This window comes from Rhinocladiella mackenziei (genome assembly GCF_000835555.1).
Source record: "Rhinocladiella mackenziei CBS 650.93 unplaced genomic scaffold supercont1.2, whole genome shotgun sequence".
NCBI lineage: Eukaryota > Fungi > Ascomycota > Eurotiomycetes > Chaetothyriales > Herpotrichiellaceae > Rhinocladiella > Rhinocladiella mackenziei.
Window position 1 is genome coordinate 1,176,635 of NW_013550603.1, and position 21,680 is coordinate 1,198,314.

Below are 21,680 nucleotides of genomic sequence, written 5' to 3' on the forward strand. Positions count from 1 at the left end.
CGCGATGCGAGCCCGAGCACGACTTGGCTGGCAATTGTGGTGCAATCCCTCTACGATTCTTCCCTCAGCCCACGCCATTGTGCTCGACCATACCGTCCAAGCTTACCACTCGTCACCGAATGGCATTATTAGAATGAAATCCTACTCGTATAAAGCAGGACTATGCGTATGCGACCAGCCGCCCAAGTGATTGCGAAACACCCACGTCTTATCCACCACGAAAGTCCAGATGACTATCCTCGTCGCGCGCCAGCCGCTACACCCTTTGCCAATGTCTTCAACCCAGAGGCCTAATCGAAGAATTAGCGCGCGACTTCAGGAAAACGAAGACGCGCCTGCCCTCTCCACTCGGACGCAAGTCAACGGGCATGTCGATGCATCGGGACGTAGCTTGGAGGCAGAGCATGCTCAAACATCGAAAGGCTTCAACGAAAAGAAGAGGAAAATGGGTAGGTGGCAAGAACAACATTCAAAAAGGAATGCGAAATCAGGAATCCCTGGCTGACTCTGGCGGCTGTAGACTACGATGAGGAAGACGACGGCTTCCTTTTTAAACGCGTCAAAAAGAAGAAACCGAAAGTGAATTCAACAGAGGACGAGGACAAAGCCAAACAGTCCCTCAATCACTCGAAACCACCTCAAAAGTCGCTGACGCACAGCACAAATGCTTCGAGTGAAGATGGCGGTCCGATGGCACAAACCAAGAAAAGGAGGAATAGACGGTCATTTTCAACACCCAATCCCAAGGAGGATGCGCCAGTGCGTCGTTCAAAGCGCCTTTCTGGTGAGCATGAGCAACAGGATCGAAGTCCCATCAGAAAGATGCCTCACAAGCAAGAACCGAAGCCACAGGAACGACATCGGGAAGAACAAGCCAGGGATTTACCTAAAATGACCAGACGAGAGTCACCTGGAAAGGGCCCAAAGGACCATGGGAAGGAGACTGTTCCGATACAGGAGGGGGACCGGTCGGCAACGAAAATTGTTCTTCCATTTGCGGATACGCCGGTGATCAAGCGAAATAAGGCCATGCGCGAAGGGAAAGATGGCAAAGGCGAAAGAAGAAGTAGTTTGGGTCTCCGAGGGCGGAGAGCTAGCTCTCTGATCGAAAGTGGGAATTCTAATGGTTTGGGAATATCTCCAGACTAATGAATATTTGCTAATGCCGAGCCAGCTCTTCCGCACCACGAAGTCGATATTCCAGATTTCTACAAGCATATCGAAAGTGACGGCCTGCCGGAGCCGCGAAGGATGAGGCAATTACTTACATGGTGTGCAACACGCATGTTCGATGAAAAGCCAATGGGGACCGATTTCGAGGATTCAAGCGCACGATCAGCCGGTGGGTACACCTTGGATTTGTATAACTGGGACCGTTCTAACTCATTTCAAGCTCGGGTCATTGAGGAAGAATTGCTGAAAGATTTGGCCAACAAGTCAGAGCTCTCTGACTGGTTCAGCCAGGAAGATTTTCCTGTACCCAAGAACCCCCTTCCAGAACGACCAAATCCCAAGAACGTTCAAAACATCGAGAAAATTGCTGAACTGGAAGAACAAATTAGACAGTGGGTTTGATCTCCGAAGTTTCCTTCCACATTTAGCTGATCAGCAGTAGACTTCGGGCAGAAAAGGAGGCTTTGGAATCTTTACTGCAACCACCTAATCTCCCTAGTTTACACGAGCTCGGCGTCTCGAACATGTCGATGGAAACTCTCCAGGACAGATCCCTTCTCTGTCATGAAGATATTTTAGCCCTCGATTCAACCGCTGCAAGCACGACTTCTTCCGACCAAGTATCAAAGCGCCTGAATGATATTTACCAATCCTTGGGTCCTACAATCGATACTTTTGCGGATGGTGTCCACGCAATCGGACAATACCGTAGCGTGGCAGATAGTGTGGCAGGAAAGGTACTCGCCATATGTGCTGATAAGCTTTCACAACGAGAGAAACAAGGAAGAAAACGGGCACTGCCAGTAGGACAAGGTAGCCCGCCAAAAGATCTGGGCGGAGTATTACGCAGTTTAAGCAGGGCAGACAGATGACTATGATTCAGATCCGCTTTGGATATTTATATGAATGAATGCATGCTTGATGAATACTTGATTGGATCGCGCTTTTCAAAAAAGTAGGCGACGTGCGCAAGCTATGTGCTTGTCCAGGGGCAGAGATGCTTTGCGAGAAAGGGATGGACCGGGGAGGAGCGATAAGAGCTTTCACGAGGCTGCAGGAGAGGAATTAATAACCTCCAAGCCCAATCAATGAATGCAGTCCCGATACAACGGCCTCACCAGCCGCACAGTTACGTCATTGACCTGTCCAATCTGTTTGGCTGCTTGAACTTTTCGCATCGCCAACGGATCGTAGAGATTCTTGAGACGAGCGGGGGCAAAAGCCTTTTGATTTCTCGAATTGCAGGACCTCCTATCCCTTGCAAAAAACTGCTGTCCACTCGTCTTCGTTTCGACATGGTCACTTTGTGAGACAGTCGCACATGACACGAGTTGGTTGGGAAGTACGTGTGTGGCTGTGATGTTCTTGTCCTGGGCACCTACCTGGCATTTTGTCCTATAAGAACGACTGGAACGTTTATCTTCTGGCCTCAGCGTCTGGGCGACAAGTTTCTCCAGGATCGAAATAAGTGACACATTGTCCATCGTCTAGACCTCGAACCGCATAGATATCACTACTGGCGCAGTCAAAGGTCCATAAATATTTTTCTTGCTCCTCAAGCTTCGAATCACCGACTTCCACACGTCCTCAAAAGCCACAGAGTTCATACCTCAATCTACCCACACATAACCAAGCTTCTCTCTCTCACACACACAACATGCCTTTCCTTTACACCAAGAACTGGGGCGGTCGCCACGTCGGTGGAGGCATCACTGTCGACCGACATGGCGTGAGGAGGAACCCGTTCAGAATCTCCTTTGGACGATTTAGCTGCTTCCGATGAACGAGCCTGTGCTGGAACCAAGAAACAATCAATCGCACACATCAAAAAGAAAAATAGAAAAGTAGAGAAAAGAAAGGCTAGGGTCGAGTTTGTGGTCGGACAAGAGCACACCGCCTGCAAGCAACGGCAACGAATGGATCATTGGCAATGCACACCTAAAAATCGAGGATGAAGCCGAGCGTTGGAACTTGACTGAATGAAAAGAGAAGCATTGGGCAATTGGGGCTTTGGGGCTTTGGGTATGGTGCTCCTAGTTTTGGCCACACAATTTTTGATGAATCGCTCTTCAAGAGTGGGATGATTATTCTTTCCAACCTGCATGCATAGCGCCTATTTCCGTCTGTAATAAGAATGAAGACCTGACAACATTGATCGCGCTTAAATTAATAAACTGTCCAGCTTGAAAATTTGCTTCATTGTGCTAAAAGCTGTAATAGTCGTACATTCTTGGACATCTCAATTCATACCAAATCGATTCCCCTGGCTTTCCATCGTCAAATTGACAGCCAAATCAATCGACCGCAACCTTCTTCGGAGGTTCGTCACTTCCTGCTGAACTGGTTGAAGGTGTCACCTTGGTAATCGGGCCACTGGTCGTCGCATCGTCATCGTCATCCCAGGCATCATCAGGAGCATTCTCGTCCCAATTGTCTAATTCTTCCTCGACTGTCCGAGGCGCAACACCAGTCTCTTGATCATCGGCGTTCGGTCGTCCAGGTTCCCTATTGGCTCCTTCACCGAGCTCAAGGTCTTCGCCTTCTAAGCCATCGCCGGTGAGAGACGAATATTTGGCCCTTCTTCGTCTCTCGGCCGCCCGTCGGTGATACGTGCTGGCGAGCCCCAGAGCTGCAAGGCTTCCTAGAACATTTGCAAGAACATCCCAAGGATCGAACTCGCGGTCGTTCGGAAGCAAACCCTGTGCGACTTCGCTTCCGACTGCGAGGAAGAGCGTGCACACAATCAGGGTGAGGTGAATCACCCGTCGCCGGCTAGTGTCGAGGATGAAGTAGAATGTGGCAGTCAAAGCGAAAAAGCATATAAAATGCAGAGCTTTGTCGGATTGAGATGGGATGTATGGCTGTGCGGCTGCCGGTGTGGAAGGGAGTGAGGAATGAGGAAGCAGGCCAAGTGAGGAGGAGAAAATGAGGAGGATCAGGAAGGAGACTGTTTAACACAGGTGTTAGCAGTTCATCGAGCGTACACCATTGCGGGAGACATGCTTGCGAACGGGAAACGAATTCGCATGTTGAAAGGGAACTCTTCGGGTTATGGTGTGCAGATACTTATGGTAGCTGTCGAAGGTGCAGGTGTAGACTCGGCTGGCCGAAAGCCAGCTCTAAGAGAAAGCAAGCATGTTCTGGTTCGACAGAGCCGGACAATGTAAGTGGTGGCAATTGAGTGTCTCCTGCTTAATACACCGAGACAGAGTGCACTTAGAGTCGCTATGGTAGAGCAAAAAGCCTGGCTCGGCAAGCGCGATACCCTCGATGCAAGACGCCCGACCTTCTTTCAACCTCAAGCCTTCCATCTGCGCGAAATCACACGTCAGAAACCTCGAACTTGTCCATCACGCAGCACCGTGCATTCATCTTTTTTCGTCTCAAATCCATCGGATTCGGATTCTGCGACCTCACTTCCCTATCCACACACGTTTTGAGACGTGCCCAGCTGCCTACATCGCCGCCGCCAGGCGCCTTCCAAACTGGAGCATCTGCACCCCTCGCTCGCCGGAGTTGGGGGTTGGCAAGGCCATGTCCTTAACATGGCCGCCCCCAAACAGTCAGAAACCACCCGACGATGAACCTCTCCTCCACCCTCTGCACCGAGATACTCTAAATGGCCTGCTCAGAGCGCCTTCTCGTCCCCATACCCCTAATTCCTTCAAGATGCGCAGTCTCGGGAACGGTTCCCAGTCCGGCCAAGCCGCCGAACCAGAGCCCAGTTTTGAAGAAGATCCACAAGTTGTTCGGTTTCGTGCATTGTTCCATGAGACGGAGAGCAAACTTGCAACGTTGTTCAATGACGTGGGCCAGATCATAATTCCCGAAAGGCGCGCAAATAACGATGCGACTCACGCAGAGTCCAAGCCCGATGTCGCCCAGTCGGGCCCGGCCCCTGCCCCCATATCAAAGAAGCGCAAGTTGGACGATGACGACTATGATGATTATGACGATGACGAGGAGGAGGAGCAGGATCAAGATCTGGATGCTGCAAGAGCGTCCCCCCTCAAAGACAAGCCCAGCAAAGTCCATATCGTTACTGATGCCACCTCGTTGCCGCTGCCCAGGGCTGTTCCCCCCTCCAGCGTCCCATCCGATCCGGCAAAAGCTCCTCTAAAGACTAGCACATCAAAACAAAAGGAAGACGTCGAAGATGCCCGCAAGAAGTTGGAAGAGGCCAAGCGCAAGGAAACTGAGACGGTCAAATCCCTGTCCCGAACAATGTTTTTCACCCTGGAAAATGATAGAGACGCCATGTTGGATCAGCAACGTCTGGATGAGGCTGAGCGTCGGGCGGAAGCCGAAGCGGAAGGTCATGCCAATCGACAGAATGCGTCGATGCAGCAGGGAAGTCTGAGCAAGGCAAACCTCGGCGCATCCAGCCTGACCCTGAAAAATCTGATTGCGTTGTTGGACGAGCATCGCTCGATGGTCCATGCCACGGAATCAGAGCTCCGTGCATTGATGAGCGAAGTGCGTAAGAACCGAAGCAAATGGGCAAGCGAGGACAAAATCGGCCAAGAAGAACTGTATGAGTCGGCCGAGAAAGTCCTAACCGAGTTGAAGGCCCATACGGAGCACTCGACTCCTTTCCTCAACCCTGTCAAGAAGAAAGATGCACCTGATTATTATCTCGTCATCAAGCAGCCGATGGATCTCGGAACTATGACAAAGAAACTCAAGCAGTTTGCATACAAGTCGAAAAAGGAGTTTGTCGACGATCTAAATCAAATCTGGAAAAACTGCCTGAAATTCAACAGCAGCCCCGACCACCTATTCCGAAAACATGCACTCTTCATGCAGAAGGAGACCGACAAACTAGTCCCGTTGATCCCCGACATTGTGATTCGAGATCGCGCTGAGGTTGAGGCAGAAGAGAGAAGGCAGCAGATTGCCAATGGTGAACTGGAGGATGGCGCAGAAGAAAGTGATGATGAGCCAATCATGTCGTCTCGTGGTCGCAAGGCGCCTAAGAAGAGCTCAAAAGGCGTCGCATCAACCTCGCGGAAAGCGCCGCCAGAAACCACTCCCATCCCGGAAACGAAGCCGCCGGTCCTGCAATCACTCAATTCGGTACAGAACGGCATCCGAGCTGAATCCGAGGTGGATGGAAGTCAAGGTCATTCCACTCCTCCACCGGGAATCTTGACTCCGGTTGGAGCCTATGGTCCGGGGAGTGTGGTCGGAGCAGGCAGTGAAGCCATGGACATGGATCTGCCCGCATTGCCTTCGCAAGTGCCCATGCCTGAGTATGAAGACGAAGAATATAAACTCTGGAAACAGAAGACAAAGAAAGATCGTGCTATGCTTGCCGCCGCCCGACACAAACTCTTTCGGGGGGACAAACTGAGCCCTGACGAAACTGCCTTGTTGCGAAGTAAAGCAGGCATGCGCCGCTGGCAACGTATCCAACAAGAAGCTGCCGGCAAAGATATTTCCGAACTCGGTGGAGATGCCTCTGAACATGACAAACGAGTCGAAATCCACGGCCAAACACTTGCGGAGGGAATGGAAGTAGAAGAAGAGAGCATGCTTCCTGATTACTATGATTCGCTCGCCGCCATCCCCGACCTTGAGCCGCGACTCAGATGGGAGCAAGATTCCGAAGGTCAAGTCATCGAACGTGGAGAGGAGTTTCTACGATTGTACCCCCCGAAACAATTTATCGCACCTGAGAGCAAGTTTACCAAGAAGATGGAAGCCAATATGCGACAAATGCAAGAAACACGAAAGGTGGTGTCGAAGATCGGCGTGGTCAAGCAGATGCAGCTACAATCTCAAACTTACCAGAACCAGTTTCAGAAGTACGAGCCAGAACCCTTTGTTGAAGCGGATATTCCCAATCATGTCATGTCAGACTCTGGTCCTCTAATAGCACCGTGGGTTTGCAAAGCGGCTTTTCAACGGGCCATTGGGAAAATCTTCTTTCACGCGGGATTCGAAGAATTCCAACCGTCGGCACTAGATACCATGACCGACCTGGCAGCAGATTTCTTCCGGCGACTCTGCACAACACTGGTCAACTACCGTGAAGATTACAAGGTCCCAGTAACGACAGCTGTCCCAGCTGCCCAAGGACTAAAATCCGAGACAAGTTCGATGTACAGACCTTTCATCACCGGCGAAGAAGCCATTCTGCACACCCTACATAGCGGGGGCTTATCTTTGAATGATCTTGATGTCTATGCCCGGGAGGATGTGGATCGAATGGCCACACGTCTTACTACTATGCATGATCGCATGAAAGCTCATCTTGCCGACCTCCTCCGACCTGCTCTGACGGAAGATACGGCTCACGGTCAAGGTTCCTTTGCCGATGGCGGTGAACAGTATGTCGGTGGCGACTTCGCAGGCGACCTTGACGAAGATTTCTTCGGCTTCCGAGAACTCGGCCTTGACAAAGAATTTGGTATGGCAAGCCTCACGGTACCATTCCATATCCTCCAAAACCGCCTTGGTTTGAACAATCAACAAGTGAACCCGGCAGATGCGGCCGAGAAGATGTTTAAGGAACCACCCCGTTGGCCCAAGATCAATGTCGAAAGTGTTGAAGACCAAATCGGCCTGGTTAAGGACTGGTTTAAGAAGCGTCTGCATGACAATGGTGATCGACCCTTGACGGAGGATCTGGATCTTCCACCTAAGCAACGACCCGGATATGGTCGAGCAAGAATTCCCGCTAGCGGAAAGATTGGCGAAGGAACAGTCAAGAACAACACGAGCCCTACGAAGAAAGCACCTGTAAAGAACGCACCTGCCCCGAAAGCTAACGGAGGTACAACGCCTGGAGATAAAGGCAAGAAAAAATCGGTCGTCGTCAATGGTGTGGGTGATGACACGCCGGTTGCCAATGGAGTCAACACATCAACACCAGGGCTTGGAGGAGACGGTAGCCCAGAGAAGAAGAATTCTGTCGTGAAAGCCAAGGTGACTGCATCGGACCTCAAAGCTTCAGATAAGGACAATGCTGCACCAGCCGCGGACGGTGTCGATGGCACGCCCGAGGTCAACGGGGTGGTGAAAGTTAATGGTGTTGTCGGATATGGCGATGCCAGTATGATGAGTCCGGAGAGCCTATGATTTAGAGACAGGACAGAGGGAACGATTATGAGATGATTGACAGCGCGTCAATATGAACATGACCTGGGGTGATGGGGAAATGCATTCTGGATTCTGGAGGGTTAGGATAGAAGGGACCAAGACTTGGGCGGCTTGCATATTACATCGATGGCTTCCTATTTGGTTGATGATGACGGTTCTGTGATTGATACCCAATTCGGGTAGGGGAAATATCAGAGAGTTGTGTGGACATAAAAATGCGTTTATTGATTATCCCTGGTGTCGTCCAGAACGAAATTTGGCGAATTTGAGTCCGCCGTGCTAACCACACAAATTGGCAAGGGAGGTTTCTGTTGCTTCTGCTCGATTTAAAGATGACGCGTATTGTGTTTTTACGTTCATGTTGGATTGGATTGCATCCTCATTGTCGTCTTCGTATCAAAGCCTCTTTCAGTTTCAATTTCAAGTGTCAAGGATCATCATCACAGATCACTCACATGTCTGTCTTTCTCTCTGCGTCTGTGCTTTGAAAATATATTCTTCTGGTTCTTAAGTGTCCATTTTCCATCTTTAATTACCCTACCTACCCACGCACGCACGCACGCACGCACGCTGTGATATCCACTTCTAAAAAGTCAACCATAACGATGATACCTGACTTGATACCGGAGAGCAGAGTACCACGTCCTGTCCTATCTTCTTTCTCCCATGCTCGAGTTGCGTTGAAAACAATGGTGGGTGGATGGGCAAACCAGATTAATTCACACAATCTGTACTTCTTCTCTCTGCCTTGCTCACTTTTAGATGGCGTTGGATTTTCACGAAAAATAGCTCCGTACAGTCGCCTGCCCATCTGGCGATAGAGATTGGAGGACCTGATCAGCGTTGATGCCAGTTTGCGTGACCATATTTTTGGCGCTCTCGGCGACCTTCTTTGCTGTTTGACCTTGGATCATCTCAGCCTCGAGTGCCAATGCAATATGATGGAATACTTGTTGTGCTTTGGCAAACACCGCGGGATTTTGCCTGGGAATGAGGTCAGTCTTGTATCTGCTACCACCAGTATGAAATTAACTTACTGGTCAATGAGTTGGGCAACGAAGGAGTAAGCATATGGAGCTGCTTCCTCGTCATTGACAACAGGCAGAGTATCGATCCACTGCTCAACCACTTGCTGCGGATTGGGAACTTTGGAAGAATTGAAATGGAGAATCTTCGCAATTGCGGCGCAGGCATTTTCCGTGGCGAAGACATCGTCATCACCTCTGGCATTGGGCACCTGCGTGATCTGGAACAGAGTTTCGAGACTGGCGGCCACAAAGTCTGCCCATTGCTCACCACCTTTTTGAGCAGCGATACCGACTCCATAAGCGGCAGCTTGGCGATTTGCGGCGGTTTCGTCTCTCATACCGTTGATCAGTGGTTGAATAATATGATCGCTGTATTGCCAGGATTGTGGACCACAAAACTCGAGAACGTCGTCCATAATGCAGATTGCCCATTGACGTTGAGTGGGGTCACTATTAGTGATGAAGGCGTCATAGAATGGCATCAACCTCTGCCACGGACCCAGGAAATTAACACCCATGTGTTTGAAGATGGTGTGGAAAGCCTTGTTCATGTCGGACAACAATGTCTGGTCATCCTCAATGGCGTATTGCACCGATAACGAGTCATCATCTTCATCCACACCCTGCAGGGCGGATTCGGCTTTTTCTTCGGCCCGCTCTTGAACGCGCTTCTGAAATTCTTCCAGGGTTGATTTGACTGACTGGATGAATGCTTCCATATGCTCCTGTGTCAAGCAGTTCTTGCCAACTACCTCGACACTTTCGTAAAAGCACTGGAACATTTCGGCCAATGTATCAATTGCTGGTTCAGCGCTGAGGATCTCAATCTCTTTTTCACAACACTTGGCCCACAATTCCATTAGTTGTTGTGATTGATCTCCGAAACGCTTTTTGTATGAATTTAGCAATTGAGGAATCAATTTCGCAGAGGCCACCCGAACAGGATCATGGAAGAAGAATGCCAACCCAGGTAGAGCGATTCGTTCGGCAATGTCGGCCACGTAAGGCTCAAAATCGGCCTCCAAAATTTGCGCATAGATTGTGATCAGTTCGATGGCAGTGTTTTTGTCCTCGAGCGTTTGTGTCTTAATTCCGATGACTTTGCCTTTCAAAGGGACCAATTCCCAGCCATCATCTTGATCTAGCGCATCTTCTTCACTGTCGATCAGTTGGATATCGGCCTTCGCAGATGCCAACTCGAGCAACGGTGGCATGACGCCCGGCAGATACGGAACGAAATCAGAGCCCAGCACTCGACACATTCTTCCCCAGCAATGAAGAAGGTACTGTGACTGTGGATCGTCATCGTCTGAGATATTTTGCTGGATATTACCCAGGGTTTGCACGAGGTTGATGCCGTCCTGGCCCATCTTTTCTTTTCCAACCGCAAGGGCAATGAGAGTGGCACATTCCATTGCTTTGGCCCGGAGTAATCTGTACTCTTTCGATTGTTCGGATTGCAGAACACGGAAAAGAAGAGGCATCAAAGTATCATAATATCGAATGAAGGCTGTCTCGGCGGAATCGGCAATCGTGGCAATCGTGGACAATGCTTGTTCTTGAACGTAACGTTTCGGTGACTGCAGGAGCTGCAAAAGATGGCCGAGCAATTGATCCAGGTAGGGCTCTAAAATGGACTTCTCCGCCTCTTCGCAAAAGTTGACCAGTGCTGCCGCTGCATGGGCTTGAACACGAGGCTCGGGAGCCTCCAGGACAGGTATGATGTTGGTCAGGACCACTTGATGATACTTTTCTTGCATCGGTCCAGCAAAGTCGGTGCTCATTTGTCCGAGAGCGTTGCACCCTGCAAACCTGACACGAGGATGAGGGTCTCTCAACGAGGGTACGACAAGTTCGAGAACTTTGTCAAGTTCGCCAATCATCAGATCTCGGCATCCTTCAGAGATGGCTGAAATAGCCATCAAGGCCGCATGGCGATCCCTCCACGAGGCCGAGTGCATCATTCGGGGCAACCAGGTAAAGGTTGCAGGCAGCATCGCCTGTCCACCCAGCTTGTTCGCCAGTCGATCCATGCACTGCTCGCCTGCGACGTGATTCATGTCGCTTTCTTCCATGTCAAGGTCTTCATTGGCATTCCATTCTGCAGCATCATCGTCATCGATTCCGATATCAGTCATCAAGCTGAGACATTGAGTAACCATGTCATTGGTGTAGTTTGGATCCTTTTTGCACATGGCGGGAGCCCATTCCGCGAATGTAGCCATCAGTTCCAGAGCATTCTGTCGTGTCTGGTCACCCAGATCCTTCTCTTGGATAACGGAAATACTGAACTTGACCAGGCTCCCAAACAGGCCTTTGAACATTTTGGGGGCAGCTTCGGCGAGTTCAATGAGGGACACAAACGCCTTGGACAGGTTGTCGGTATCTCCAGCCTCTTTCAACGGTGGGAGGATGTTGAGAATCTCGGGGATCAAGGCGTAGTATTTCGGCTGTGTCTTTTTGGTGATGGAATGGAAGAACGAGGCGAATGCTTCGATCGCGGACAGTCGAACCTGGAAAATATCAACGACCGATACTCAAAGTATATTGTACACCGGCTCTTACTTCGACGCTGCTATCCTTGAAGCCCTTCCCAAATACCTCTTGGACTGCACTTTCGTGTTGTTTTTCAATAATGCCCGGGGTTGTGGAAAATATTCTGAAAGCACATTCACGCATGCCCGCATCATTGGACTGGCTTGCTTGGAACAAAGCCGCCAGCAGTTCCATCCATAGCTCACCTGTCCCCAGAAAGTCAATAAAATTCCACTGGGACCGTACAAGATATCGACATACCTGCGTCGACATATTGTCGTGCAATTTCAGCGATGGCATCTCCGATTTTGTTTCGAACGTGGTTGACCTGCTCTCTGGCAAGGCCCTCTAACAATTTGGAGCGTATGGCACCTTTGGCCTCCGTGCTGAGTGTCAGAAAAAGTTCTTTGGTTTCGCCCGTGGCAGGACTTTTCCGCGATTTGGAGGCCTGTTTGCGAAATAATACTGCCGCGAAGGACCGTGTCTACCGAGTCTCAGAATTTCTTTTCGCACCAGATCTTGAATAAGACGTACCGATGGGTCTTGAGCAGCCTGTATTTGTTCCACCAAGCCCATCAACAGCATATCCGGACGGTTTGGAGTCCAATCATTATTCAACTGGTCTTCGGCCTGCGTGCGCAGCGTGTTGTCGGGAGAGGAGAGAGCTTGGAGGAGCCGAGTCAAGGCTCCCTGCACCTCGGCAGGGAGAACAGACATCTTGACGGATTTATTCTGTTACATGCAACTAGAGGATTGTCAAGATGCGGGATCGGTCGATGCGGATTGTGGACTCAAATCTGTGCGCGAAAACAGACGGAAACAGGGACTGAAGGTGACCAGAGCGTGAGGGCCGGTGGGAGGCCGAGAGAAATAAAGAAGGGCGATCCGCTGTAGAGGGGCAGATGAGAAATGCAGTGAGTCGAGGGAGATGGAGGGTACAATTCTCAGATCAGGAACCCGAAGCATAATAAATTTTAGTGAGCGAGAAAACACAGACGCAGCGAGGAACTCCACCGCCCACTCACTTCGTACTACGGCAACCATCTAATACTACTCCTAGTAAAAAGTCAGCAACTGTATGATGCTTTTCTCTTTGTATTGGCCCGAGTCCCACTCTCGACTGCGCTTTGTTCATCTCACGTGATATCGACCGCACCTCATTCGACCACGAATCCCAAACTGTTGCAGCTCTCAATGCCCCCTTGCACTGACGGGTTTCATCTTGGTATCTCTTGCGTTCTTTTACTTGATCACATAACGCACAGCTTCTTCTTCGCGACCCATTATGACTCACTTTACACGGAGATGCGGTGAGCCAAGGTGAGCCTGACTGTCTACTTGAGGCAAGATAGGAAGGCCAGAAAATTAATGAGATATCGATATACAATAGGTGGACCTCTGGGCCCCCGGCCGGAGCCATGCATCTTTCCGTCTTGGCCAGATTGCCTCCCATCTCAGCATCTCACAATTCAACGGCGAAACGCATGCCAATGTAAATCCGACGATGAACACTGGCCACAACCCCGCGCATAGCCTTTCAGCTCTCGGTTGATCTCCATGTGAATTTGGCCATGTGGCCTACAGATAAAGATTGCGCAGAACATCGCTGAGATATGCAACGAGCATCGCGTGGGATGCCCTTATAATCCCGAACTGATGTCAACTTTGGGATTTCAAGACGGACTGGGAATAAGGACCTAACATTCGAGACGTCCCTCCTAAACCTCAACCATAAAGTCAAGAACACACCTCACCTTCTGTTTGATACCATTTCGAATCTTCAGAATAGGAAAGCATTCACCAACACAGCACAATGAAAGTTGTTAATCTGCGTCAAAGCTGTCAAACTCAAAATCAAACCGACTTTCCTTCAGCCCTGGCGAACCTTGCCTAGGTGGCACTATCCTCAAGCAACCTGAGAAAGAGGAGTAGAAATGTTGACCGGCAATATCTCATCCCGCCGCGAAACCCGTTCTGACACTTCAAGCGAGTCTGCCAGAGACTTGAGCGAGCTCGAACGTGGAGGGTGCGACATATCCTTTGGTACTGTCTGAATGGGACCGAGTTGTGGCATCGACACTCTTTCGCGTCCATCGGCTTTGTCTGCTACGGTGAAGTTGGTTGGTTCATTTGTGGCACACCGGGCGGTAAGAGCGGTTGGACTTTGGGGTCTTGTTGATACGTCAATTCTGGTCTTCACCTGGGCCTGATTTTCGGGTGGAATAGGAGAGGATGGTAGGGCGATCTCGTCGGGTTCCAATGATAGATGTTCTATCTTAGCTGCCGATGCCGCGACGGCTTGCTCTTGCATGCTCTTGTCTTCCAGGCTTTCTTGTTGCTGCTGCGCCAGTTTCCCTCCGTTTTCGATGCCCAGGCCAAAATCCAGTTCCTTGGACGTGCCGATTGTGGCCGGCAAAGTATTCATGGTCGAGGATTCTGGTATATTTAGAATCGCCGTCGTTGAGCTGATTTCGGTTTCTGACTCGACTCCCTTTCTCCCTTCGATTTCGAGGCTCTTAATCCCCGACCCCGTATCGAAGGCAGAGTGTGAATGCGATGTCGACCCCAAGACAAGCGAATCTACTTCTTCATGGTATTCAAAACGATTGTGGGACCATGAGCCCGTCGGGTTGGAAGCTAGACTCGTCAACTGACGAGGTAATTGAGAGTAGCCTCGACGTCTGCCACGACGGAGAAAGCGCGCCCAAGCTTTGAGGTTAGATTTTCGGGGCGGAATCTGCGAAATTGGGTTGGATTCCGTGTTTGTGGAAAGGTTATGATCGTCGTTGCCAAAACTAACTTGAATCAAACCCTGTCTGGATTCAACAGTCTCGACCACTGGCGGTGAGCATTTTCGAGTTCGAATCGCACGGAATGGGTTCCTGGACTTTGGCCCAGCGGACGTCGAGGACGTTGTTAATCCGGGCGGAGATTCAGCATCGATCGATTTATCCTGATCCCTCGAGGATGAGCTGGGCCGAAGTGAACTCGAGATCAGTCTCAAACTCTTGAATTTCGAGAGTACATGGATACTGTTCTTGCCACCAACCAGTGTCGGTTCTGTATTGGGACTCGACCCACATCGTTCGAAGCTATTATAGTTGCCGCGAGTCAGAGTCCTTCCGCGGAAGTATGGTGAAGAGGAAGGATCTTTGTGACTAGGCCCGTTGTCGAATTCATCGTCAGCGTCACCCACATCGGAGATGACGGTGTCTTGGAACGTTAGACCATATCTCTTATTCCGACGTCCTGGGGACGTAGGTCGACCTTTGGCCACTATGTGGGCACTTGGAGACGTCGCTACCGAAGACGAGCCCGAGCTGGCCCCCTGGTGAGATGCCGGGAACAATGGAGAAGAGACGTCTTCTGCCGATACGTTGTTGCTGTCGACCTCGGCCTTGACCTCAGTCTGACTTTCCAGGATTCCGCTGTGGTCACTTTGTGAGTCGTTGTCGTACACGAAAGCATCCGAAGTCGCCGGACTGTTGGGTTGTTCCGACGGCTGACTCTGAATTTCCACCTTGACTTCGCTGTCCCAGATGAGGCCTTCCCCATTCTCAGAAGCATGTGTAGGACCAGACAGTGCAGTAGCAGTCTTTTCGAGAGCGAGCGGTTCTGCATCGAGTTCGGCCAATAGGCAGTCTTCACAGATTTGATTCAGAAACGACTTCTGAACGGTACGATGCTGGGGACAATCCCGGGGTTCGGCCGGTCTTGCACGTCTTCTGAACTGTTTGTAGGCCATTTCGGCATCAACTCCTCTCTCTTCAAGCCATTCGTCTAAGGAATGTTGAATATTGGGAGCAAAACAGGGCGAGTGATCTCGTTGGTACGAAAGGCAGAGAATACTGTGGTTGTAGTGGCAACCACATTCGCGGTAAGTCCAAACCTCAGTAACACACATCCTGAAGTGAACAGTGGAATCTAGAGAACTAGAGAGAGAGAGAGAAGAGGCAGAACTCGATTCCGGCAAGGGATTATGACATTCTTCCAGAGGTTGCTTAAGATTGAGCTATCAAACGCCTCGACCGCGGGGAGGTTGCAGCGCACGTCAAACCGTTGTTGATGGTTTCCCGCCAGTCCTCTCGCAATCTGCAGGGAATCAATGAAAAAAGAACAAAACGTTGCCGTCAAGCAAATTTTCGTCTGTGTGGCGTTTAGATTGGAATTGTTCAAGCTCGAATGGTGCTGGCTGAATGTCCATGGAGTCATTGTGCGGCTGCCTGCATCCAGATTAGATTCTCACCTGGCACGCGTCCCCGACTGAATGTTCTCAATTTCGCAACTGTGAAGCGAACCGTTCTTTCTGGCGGCCATCCGCGCTCATCAAATGTTGAGTGTGGACTCGATTTCCCGGTGGCGAGTCCTTCAAGCTCCCTCACCTGTCATAATTCAATTACCCTCGGCGATCTTTTCGAAGTCAATCCAACATTCGTGCTCGACCATCCTGGGCATGGTTTCATCATAGAAGACCTCGTACCTACTTGTGATACCTGGCGACATGTCTGGATGTTTTGCCGATGTTCTGTACTTCCGATACACGGCAGCCATTAAGGTGAGCATTTCTGCATTGGCCAAATGCATCCCGATACACATTCTTGCACCACTTGAAAAGGCCCAGAAATATCGATTTCTGATATCCGATTCTGGGATTACGGCACCGGAAGGCGTCAGCCATCTTTCTGGTCTAAAGGTCAAAGGAGCCGGGAAGACAGTCTCGTCCCGATGGAGGGCAAAAGGGGACATGCCAACGATCGTGCCGGCGGGTATTTCATAGCCATCGACGACAGTGTCGACGGGTGAGGATCGAGGCTCAAATGTAGGCAGAGGTGAGTACAGTCGTAGAGATTCTCGCACCACAGCGTTTAAGTAAGGCAGTTGGGTCAAATCCTTCGGGATCGGGAGACCTTGACTGTCGACGGCGACCAGCGAGACCTCTTCTCTGAGCTTCTCCTGATATTCCGTGTGTTGGGGCAGTGAGAGAGCCCAGATCATGAACATCAAAGAATCTGCAGTGGTGTCAATTCCGGCCAAAAAATGGTCTGCACATTCAGAAGCGATATCCATGTCGGTCATATTGGTCTCCTTCTGTATTTTAAACAAGCGTCCAATTACTGTCGTCTTGGCAGCCTTCGCCTGAACTTCAGCTGGGGCATTCTTGAAACTGTAGAAAGCTGTGAGTGCGTGCTGACGGATACCAGAATAAGTGAAAGGTTTCCTCATTGGCATCAAGCCCAGAGATGTCAGGACTCTTTCCAGGAGCCCGGTGCGCGTAGTGATCCATTTGGTATAAGCAGGAAAGTGGACGGTAAACCATGCCAGTCGCCGCCGGGCAGGATTCAAGATGTCTTGAATCAACTCTCGGGATTGCTTGGATCCCGACACCGCTGTTGTTGCTCCATGATCCGGTCCATAAACAAATTCAGAGATTGTATCAACGGAGAAGTAGTGCAAGCTGCCAAATATCTCACTTGCATGTTCCGGATCCCGTTCGAGAAGAGACAGAAAACCGGCCACTTTCTTTTGCACCATGGCTGAGAAATCGGCTCCAAGCACGGTCTGGTTGGCATAAATGTGACTGACTAACTTCTTTCGATCGCGATGCAGCTTTCCAGAGCCAAAAGTAAAAAGATTTGGGCGGCCGTAGACATCGAACATTCGGTAAAAGGCAGTTCTTTCAAAACCACTTCCTGCTCCATAGATGGTCCGCATGGCGGAGAGGGTGTTGAAAGAAACTTCATTCGGTCCAATTCGAACGACAGGACCGTATTTTCGATGTAAATTGAGGACGGTATGAATTGACCGAGCTTGCCATGCATCGATGGCAAGTCTGAACTGTGTCGCAGCATAAAGCCAGGGTCCAGGAATCCTTCTGAGCTTTGCAGAATTCGGAAACGAGCAAGAAACAGCATATGAAATTATAGCCAACACAACCCAGAAGCCGATGGGTGACCCCAGAACGCCCAAACCGGCGCCCAATACTTCAATATCCATTTGGAAGGACTTTTCTTTGGCCTTTTCTTCATTGGCTAACATGGCTGCGAGCTGTCTTTTCAGACTTAATCTTGTCTTACTATTGCGCTTTCGAGATGGAAGAATCAACTTCGAAACCGCCACTGTTTAGAAAGCAAAACCATCGGACATTGGAGCATTCTGGGGAACCGCCCCGGCGGTCATGTCCGTGTCATATTTCGATTCTGCACCGAGGACCAACAGAATAAACCCTCATTGGCAATGGCCCTCATATGCCTGGAAGGCCGGGGCATAATCCCGAGTATGGAGTTGCGCGCTCAAGTTGTTCAAAATAACGATGCCGAGAACGTTGTCGCATAACTCCATTCTTGTCATCATTTAGAATTTCAAAACAGAGCTGTGTGGATGAGGCTTTTGAGACAAGAGGCCCGGAGGTGGGTGCCAATATACCTCTCTCCTTCGCAGGGAACTGGCGCCTTTGTACAGTATACTCCAGACTCGGCGGTTCGGGCGGGCTCTTCGAGGCTGGGAATATCTCTGAGTTTCCCGTACCCCTGGGACAAAAATGAGAGCGATAGATACGGGTGGGTCATCTGTGGACACAAGCTTGTCGCCGCTTGAGAGTTGGCCCGGCATAATCACCAACCTATCACATCTGCCCATATTTCTTCACCCAGTGTAAGAGTCTCCCATCTGCCCTGTTTACCCTGCCATACCGACCAGAGCGTCGGAAATGAGCTACCACTAGAGCTGTTTCTTCCACACGTGGGCGTGAGAGTGTGAGATTCAGATAACACATTCTGGGCCTCGCTCCGAAAGTGGCAGGTGCCTGGTCGTCTGGAATAATGCCGCAACAGGCCATATCTCAGACAAAAAGGCCTGTCCGATCAGCGATCAATCGGACAGAGTTACTCGGGAGACAGGATATCCCGGATACGAGAGGTATATCAGGCGATGGCAAATGAAGGACGATTCGCACGTCAGCCAGGGTCTGAAGAGGGTGTTTCTGGAAGGCTAGGGCGTTCGCTGGGGTGGGATTCCGTCGATCGGATAGCTCTTTCGAAGGCAAAACTGAGTTGTCTTGGTGTTTAGTCAAGTGCTTCAATCGGTGCTTATCGCAGCCTTCGGGGCCTTAACAACACCTTGTCAGGATACTAAGTCCCGCCTCGACTGGGAGATAATCCAATGGGAGCAGAATTGGATAGGATAACCCTGCGGGCGACGCCCACAGGTGGCCAGAGGGATGGGAGGCGGGAGTGGACCAAACTGCGATGAGATACTGGATACGGCGAAGCCAAGTCGAGCCAAAGCGTGCCTGGTGCAACGGGCCACAGCCACTGCCATCTGCACCCACTCAGAGGGGCCTCCGCTCTGTTATCAAACACCTCTCACTGACACCTGCTCGACTCAACTCCATTCACCTCGTTTGCATCTCACCCATGTCACGCTACAAGGCCACACTGCTACCACGTTACCGCCCTACTCTATCGCGATCTGGTAGCCCCCAGCTGTCCACCTCTTCCCCGTCGGCTCCTCCACTCTTGCATGGACCCTATTCATCAAGTTATAAAGAGTCATTAGACCCTCGTCCGACACCTTCCTCCCATCCTCTGTCCTGGCTTCCTTCCTCCGGTGACATCGATCTTCATATCGGGAGGCCACCTTTAAGCGGACAATCTCGTCAGAGATACATCCATCAACATGGCCACCAATGATGCCTATGACCCTGAAAAGGGTATTGAACCCGTCAAGATTCGAACGTCCGTTGACGAGAATGGCCGCAAGTATTCCTTGACCGGTCGAAAGTCCTCCGTGGTCGAATCCATCATTGCCGCAGATCTCCTCGACGAACGATATGCCATTACTCACCGTGGCCTCAAGAGCAGACATGCTCAGATGATTGCGCTCGGTGGCACCATTGGTACAGGGTATGTCTGTGATTTCATGATCTTTTGGCCCAGAATGGCAAATGAGCTGGATTTGTCTGAGGCCTTTTTTTTTTTTTTTCGTGTGTTTCATTCGTTCGCATTCGGCCCATTTTCCATCCCAACCAAAGAGGACAAACCAGCTGACCGAATTCGGAACAGTCTCTTTGTCGGATCGGGTCAAACTCTCTCGTTGGGCGGCCCGGCATTCATCCTTGTCGCGTACATTATCATGACTTTTCTCGTCTATTGTATCGTGACCGCCATCACCGAAGTCGCCGCCTACCTCCCTGTACACGGTGGCACCATGTCCTACTACGGCTATCGTTATGTCTCACGTTCCATGGGCTTCGCACTTGGCTATCTTTACTGGTATGCCTTAGGCATCTTAGTGCCCTACGAAGTCACCGCAGCCGGTCTAGTCATTAACTACTGGCCAAACGATGTCAACATTGCCGTCTGGATGACCATCATGCTCGTTGTTATCATCGGTCTGAACTTCCTGCCTGTCAGATTCTACGGCGAAACCGAATTCTGGTTCGCGGGTACCAAAGTCATCCTCATGATCGGCCTTCTGATGCTGAGTTTCATCCTTTTCTGGGGTGGCGGACCTACCCGCGACCGACTTGGCTTCAGATACTGGAACGACCCCGGAGCTGCGCATCCGTATATCGTTGGCGGCGACACAGGTCGATTCGTTTCCTTCTGGGAAACACTTATTCTCTCCGTCTTCCCATTCACCTTTGCCCCCGAACTCCTGGTTGTCACTGGCGGAGAGATGGAGTCGCCACGTCGTAACCTCCCCATCGCCTCGAAACGCTATTTCTACCGTCTCGTCATCTTCTACGTCCTCGGTGTCTTGGCCATTGGCGTTACTTGCCCGAGCGATGACCCGCGTCTGACCAACGGTGGCGCTGGCGCCGGCTCCTCTCCATTCGTCGTCGCGATCGCCAACGCTCAGATCGATACGCTGCCCTCGATCGTCAATGCGGTGATCCTCATTTCAGCCTGGTCATCCGGTAATTCCTTCCTCTACATCTCATCTCGCGCACTCTACAGTCTGGCGGTGCAAGGCTCAGCGCCCCGGGTCTTCAAGACCTGTAATCGGTGGGGTGTTCCTTACCTGGCGGTAGGCGTTAGTTCACTCTTTTGCGGATTGGCGTACCTCAACGTGGCATCTAGCGGCTCGGAGGTCTTCAACTGGTTTGTTAATTTGACAAACACGTGGGGAATGACTTCATGGGTGTGCTGCATGGTCGTCTATTTACGATTCCGAAAGGCCTGCAAGGCGCAAGGAGTTCAGTCCCCCTACCACAACTGGCTGCAACCGTACGGCGCGTACATCGCCATGGTCATGTTTACGCTTTTGTGCTTGATCAATGGCTTCACCGTGTTCTTCCCATCCGAGTGGTCCGCATCGTCATTCCTGACCGCTTACATCGGCATCCCTATCTTCTTCGTCATGTACTTCGGCCACCGTATTGTCTTCTGGCGCGACAAGTGGGCCTGGGACCCTCATGAGATTGACATGAAGACTGGTCTACAAGAAGTTATTGATGCGGAGCGCCCCTTAAAGAAACGCAAGGGTTTGGCCAGAATCTGTCTGATTATTGAATAATTAATAGGAAGAGGTGATGCACACTTGTTTATCTAGCTGATTTCTACTGAACATACCACTTCGCTTGTCCCTCCTAGCGCAAGAGACGTATAAAATAGATATATCACCAGACCCTGTAGGGTCTTGAACCGAGTCTCCATCTGGTTTCAGTCTCCTTCCATGTTTCCAGCCTACGAGCTCACACCTTATCGAGATGAATGAAGTTCATATAGACTCGGACGATTCAATATTCATGACTAAAAGAAATTGGCACCCAGCCGAATCGCATTGAACCGAATTTGTCTCGCTTCGTGAGTTTCCCCACTTTCGAACTTCAACTCGCCC

At 50.7% G+C, this 21,680-nt stretch overlaps 7 protein-coding genes across 7 annotated transcripts; 3 read left to right on the forward strand and 4 right to left on the reverse strand.

Moving 5' to 3' along the window:
• Positions 1 to 271: 271 nt before the first annotated feature.
• Z518_02227 (uncharacterized protein) lies at positions 272 to 2,045 on the forward strand (the record flags this gene model as incomplete). The annotated part of the gene is made up of 5 exons (XM_013419256.1): positions 272 to 449; positions 521 to 1,126; positions 1,175 to 1,342; positions 1,394 to 1,565; positions 1,616 to 2,045. 5 exons carry the CDS (start codon positions 272 to 274, stop codon positions 2,043 to 2,045), a joined length of 1,554 nt encoding a protein of 517 aa, XP_013274710.1.
• Positions 2,046 to 3,467: 1,422 nt separating this feature from the next.
• Z518_02228 (uncharacterized protein) lies at positions 3,468 to 4,201 on the reverse strand (the record flags this gene model as incomplete). The annotated part of the gene is made up of 2 exons (XM_013419257.1): positions 3,468 to 4,120; positions 4,192 to 4,201. The coding sequence occupies 2 exons, from the start codon at positions 4,199 to 4,201 to the stop codon at positions 3,468 to 3,470; spliced, it is 663 nt and encodes a 220-aa protein (XP_013274711.1).
• Positions 4,202 to 4,707: 506 nt separating this feature from the next.
• Positions 4,708 to 8,256, forward strand: Z518_02229 (uncharacterized protein; the record flags this gene model as incomplete). The annotated part of the gene is made up of 1 exon (XM_013419258.1): positions 4,708 to 8,256. The coding sequence occupies one exon, from the start codon at positions 4,708 to 4,710 to the stop codon at positions 8,254 to 8,256; it is 3,549 nt and encodes a 1,182-aa protein (XP_013274712.1).
• Positions 8,257 to 9,053: 797 nt separating this feature from the next.
• On the reverse strand, positions 9,054 to 12,557 carry Z518_02230 (uncharacterized protein; the record flags this gene model as incomplete). Its single annotated transcript, XM_013419259.1, has 5 exons — positions 9,054 to 9,261; positions 9,315 to 11,818; positions 11,871 to 12,046; positions 12,102 to 12,324; positions 12,375 to 12,557. 5 exons carry the CDS (start codon positions 12,555 to 12,557, stop codon positions 9,054 to 9,056), a joined length of 3,294 nt encoding a protein of 1,097 aa, XP_013274713.1.
• A 1,189-nt stretch (positions 12,558 to 13,746) lies between these two features.
• Z518_02231 (uncharacterized protein) lies at positions 13,747 to 15,585 on the reverse strand (the record flags this gene model as incomplete). Its single annotated transcript, XM_013419260.1, has 1 exon — positions 13,747 to 15,585. One exon carries the CDS (start codon positions 15,583 to 15,585, stop codon positions 13,747 to 13,749), a length of 1,839 nt encoding a protein of 612 aa, XP_013274714.1.
• A 647-nt stretch (positions 15,586 to 16,232) lies between these two features.
• Z518_02232 (uncharacterized protein) lies at positions 16,233 to 17,876 on the reverse strand (the record flags this gene model as incomplete). The annotated part of the gene is made up of 1 exon (XM_013419261.1): positions 16,233 to 17,876. One exon carries the CDS (start codon positions 17,874 to 17,876, stop codon positions 16,233 to 16,235), a length of 1,644 nt encoding a protein of 547 aa, XP_013274715.1.
• A 1,638-nt stretch (positions 17,877 to 19,514) lies between these two features.
• On the forward strand, positions 19,515 to 21,356 carry Z518_02233 (uncharacterized protein; the record flags this gene model as incomplete). The annotated part of the gene is made up of 2 exons (XM_013419262.1): positions 19,515 to 19,741; positions 19,901 to 21,356. 2 exons carry the CDS (start codon positions 19,515 to 19,517, stop codon positions 21,354 to 21,356), a joined length of 1,683 nt encoding a protein of 560 aa, XP_013274716.1.
• Positions 21,357 to 21,680: the final 324 nt, after the last annotated feature.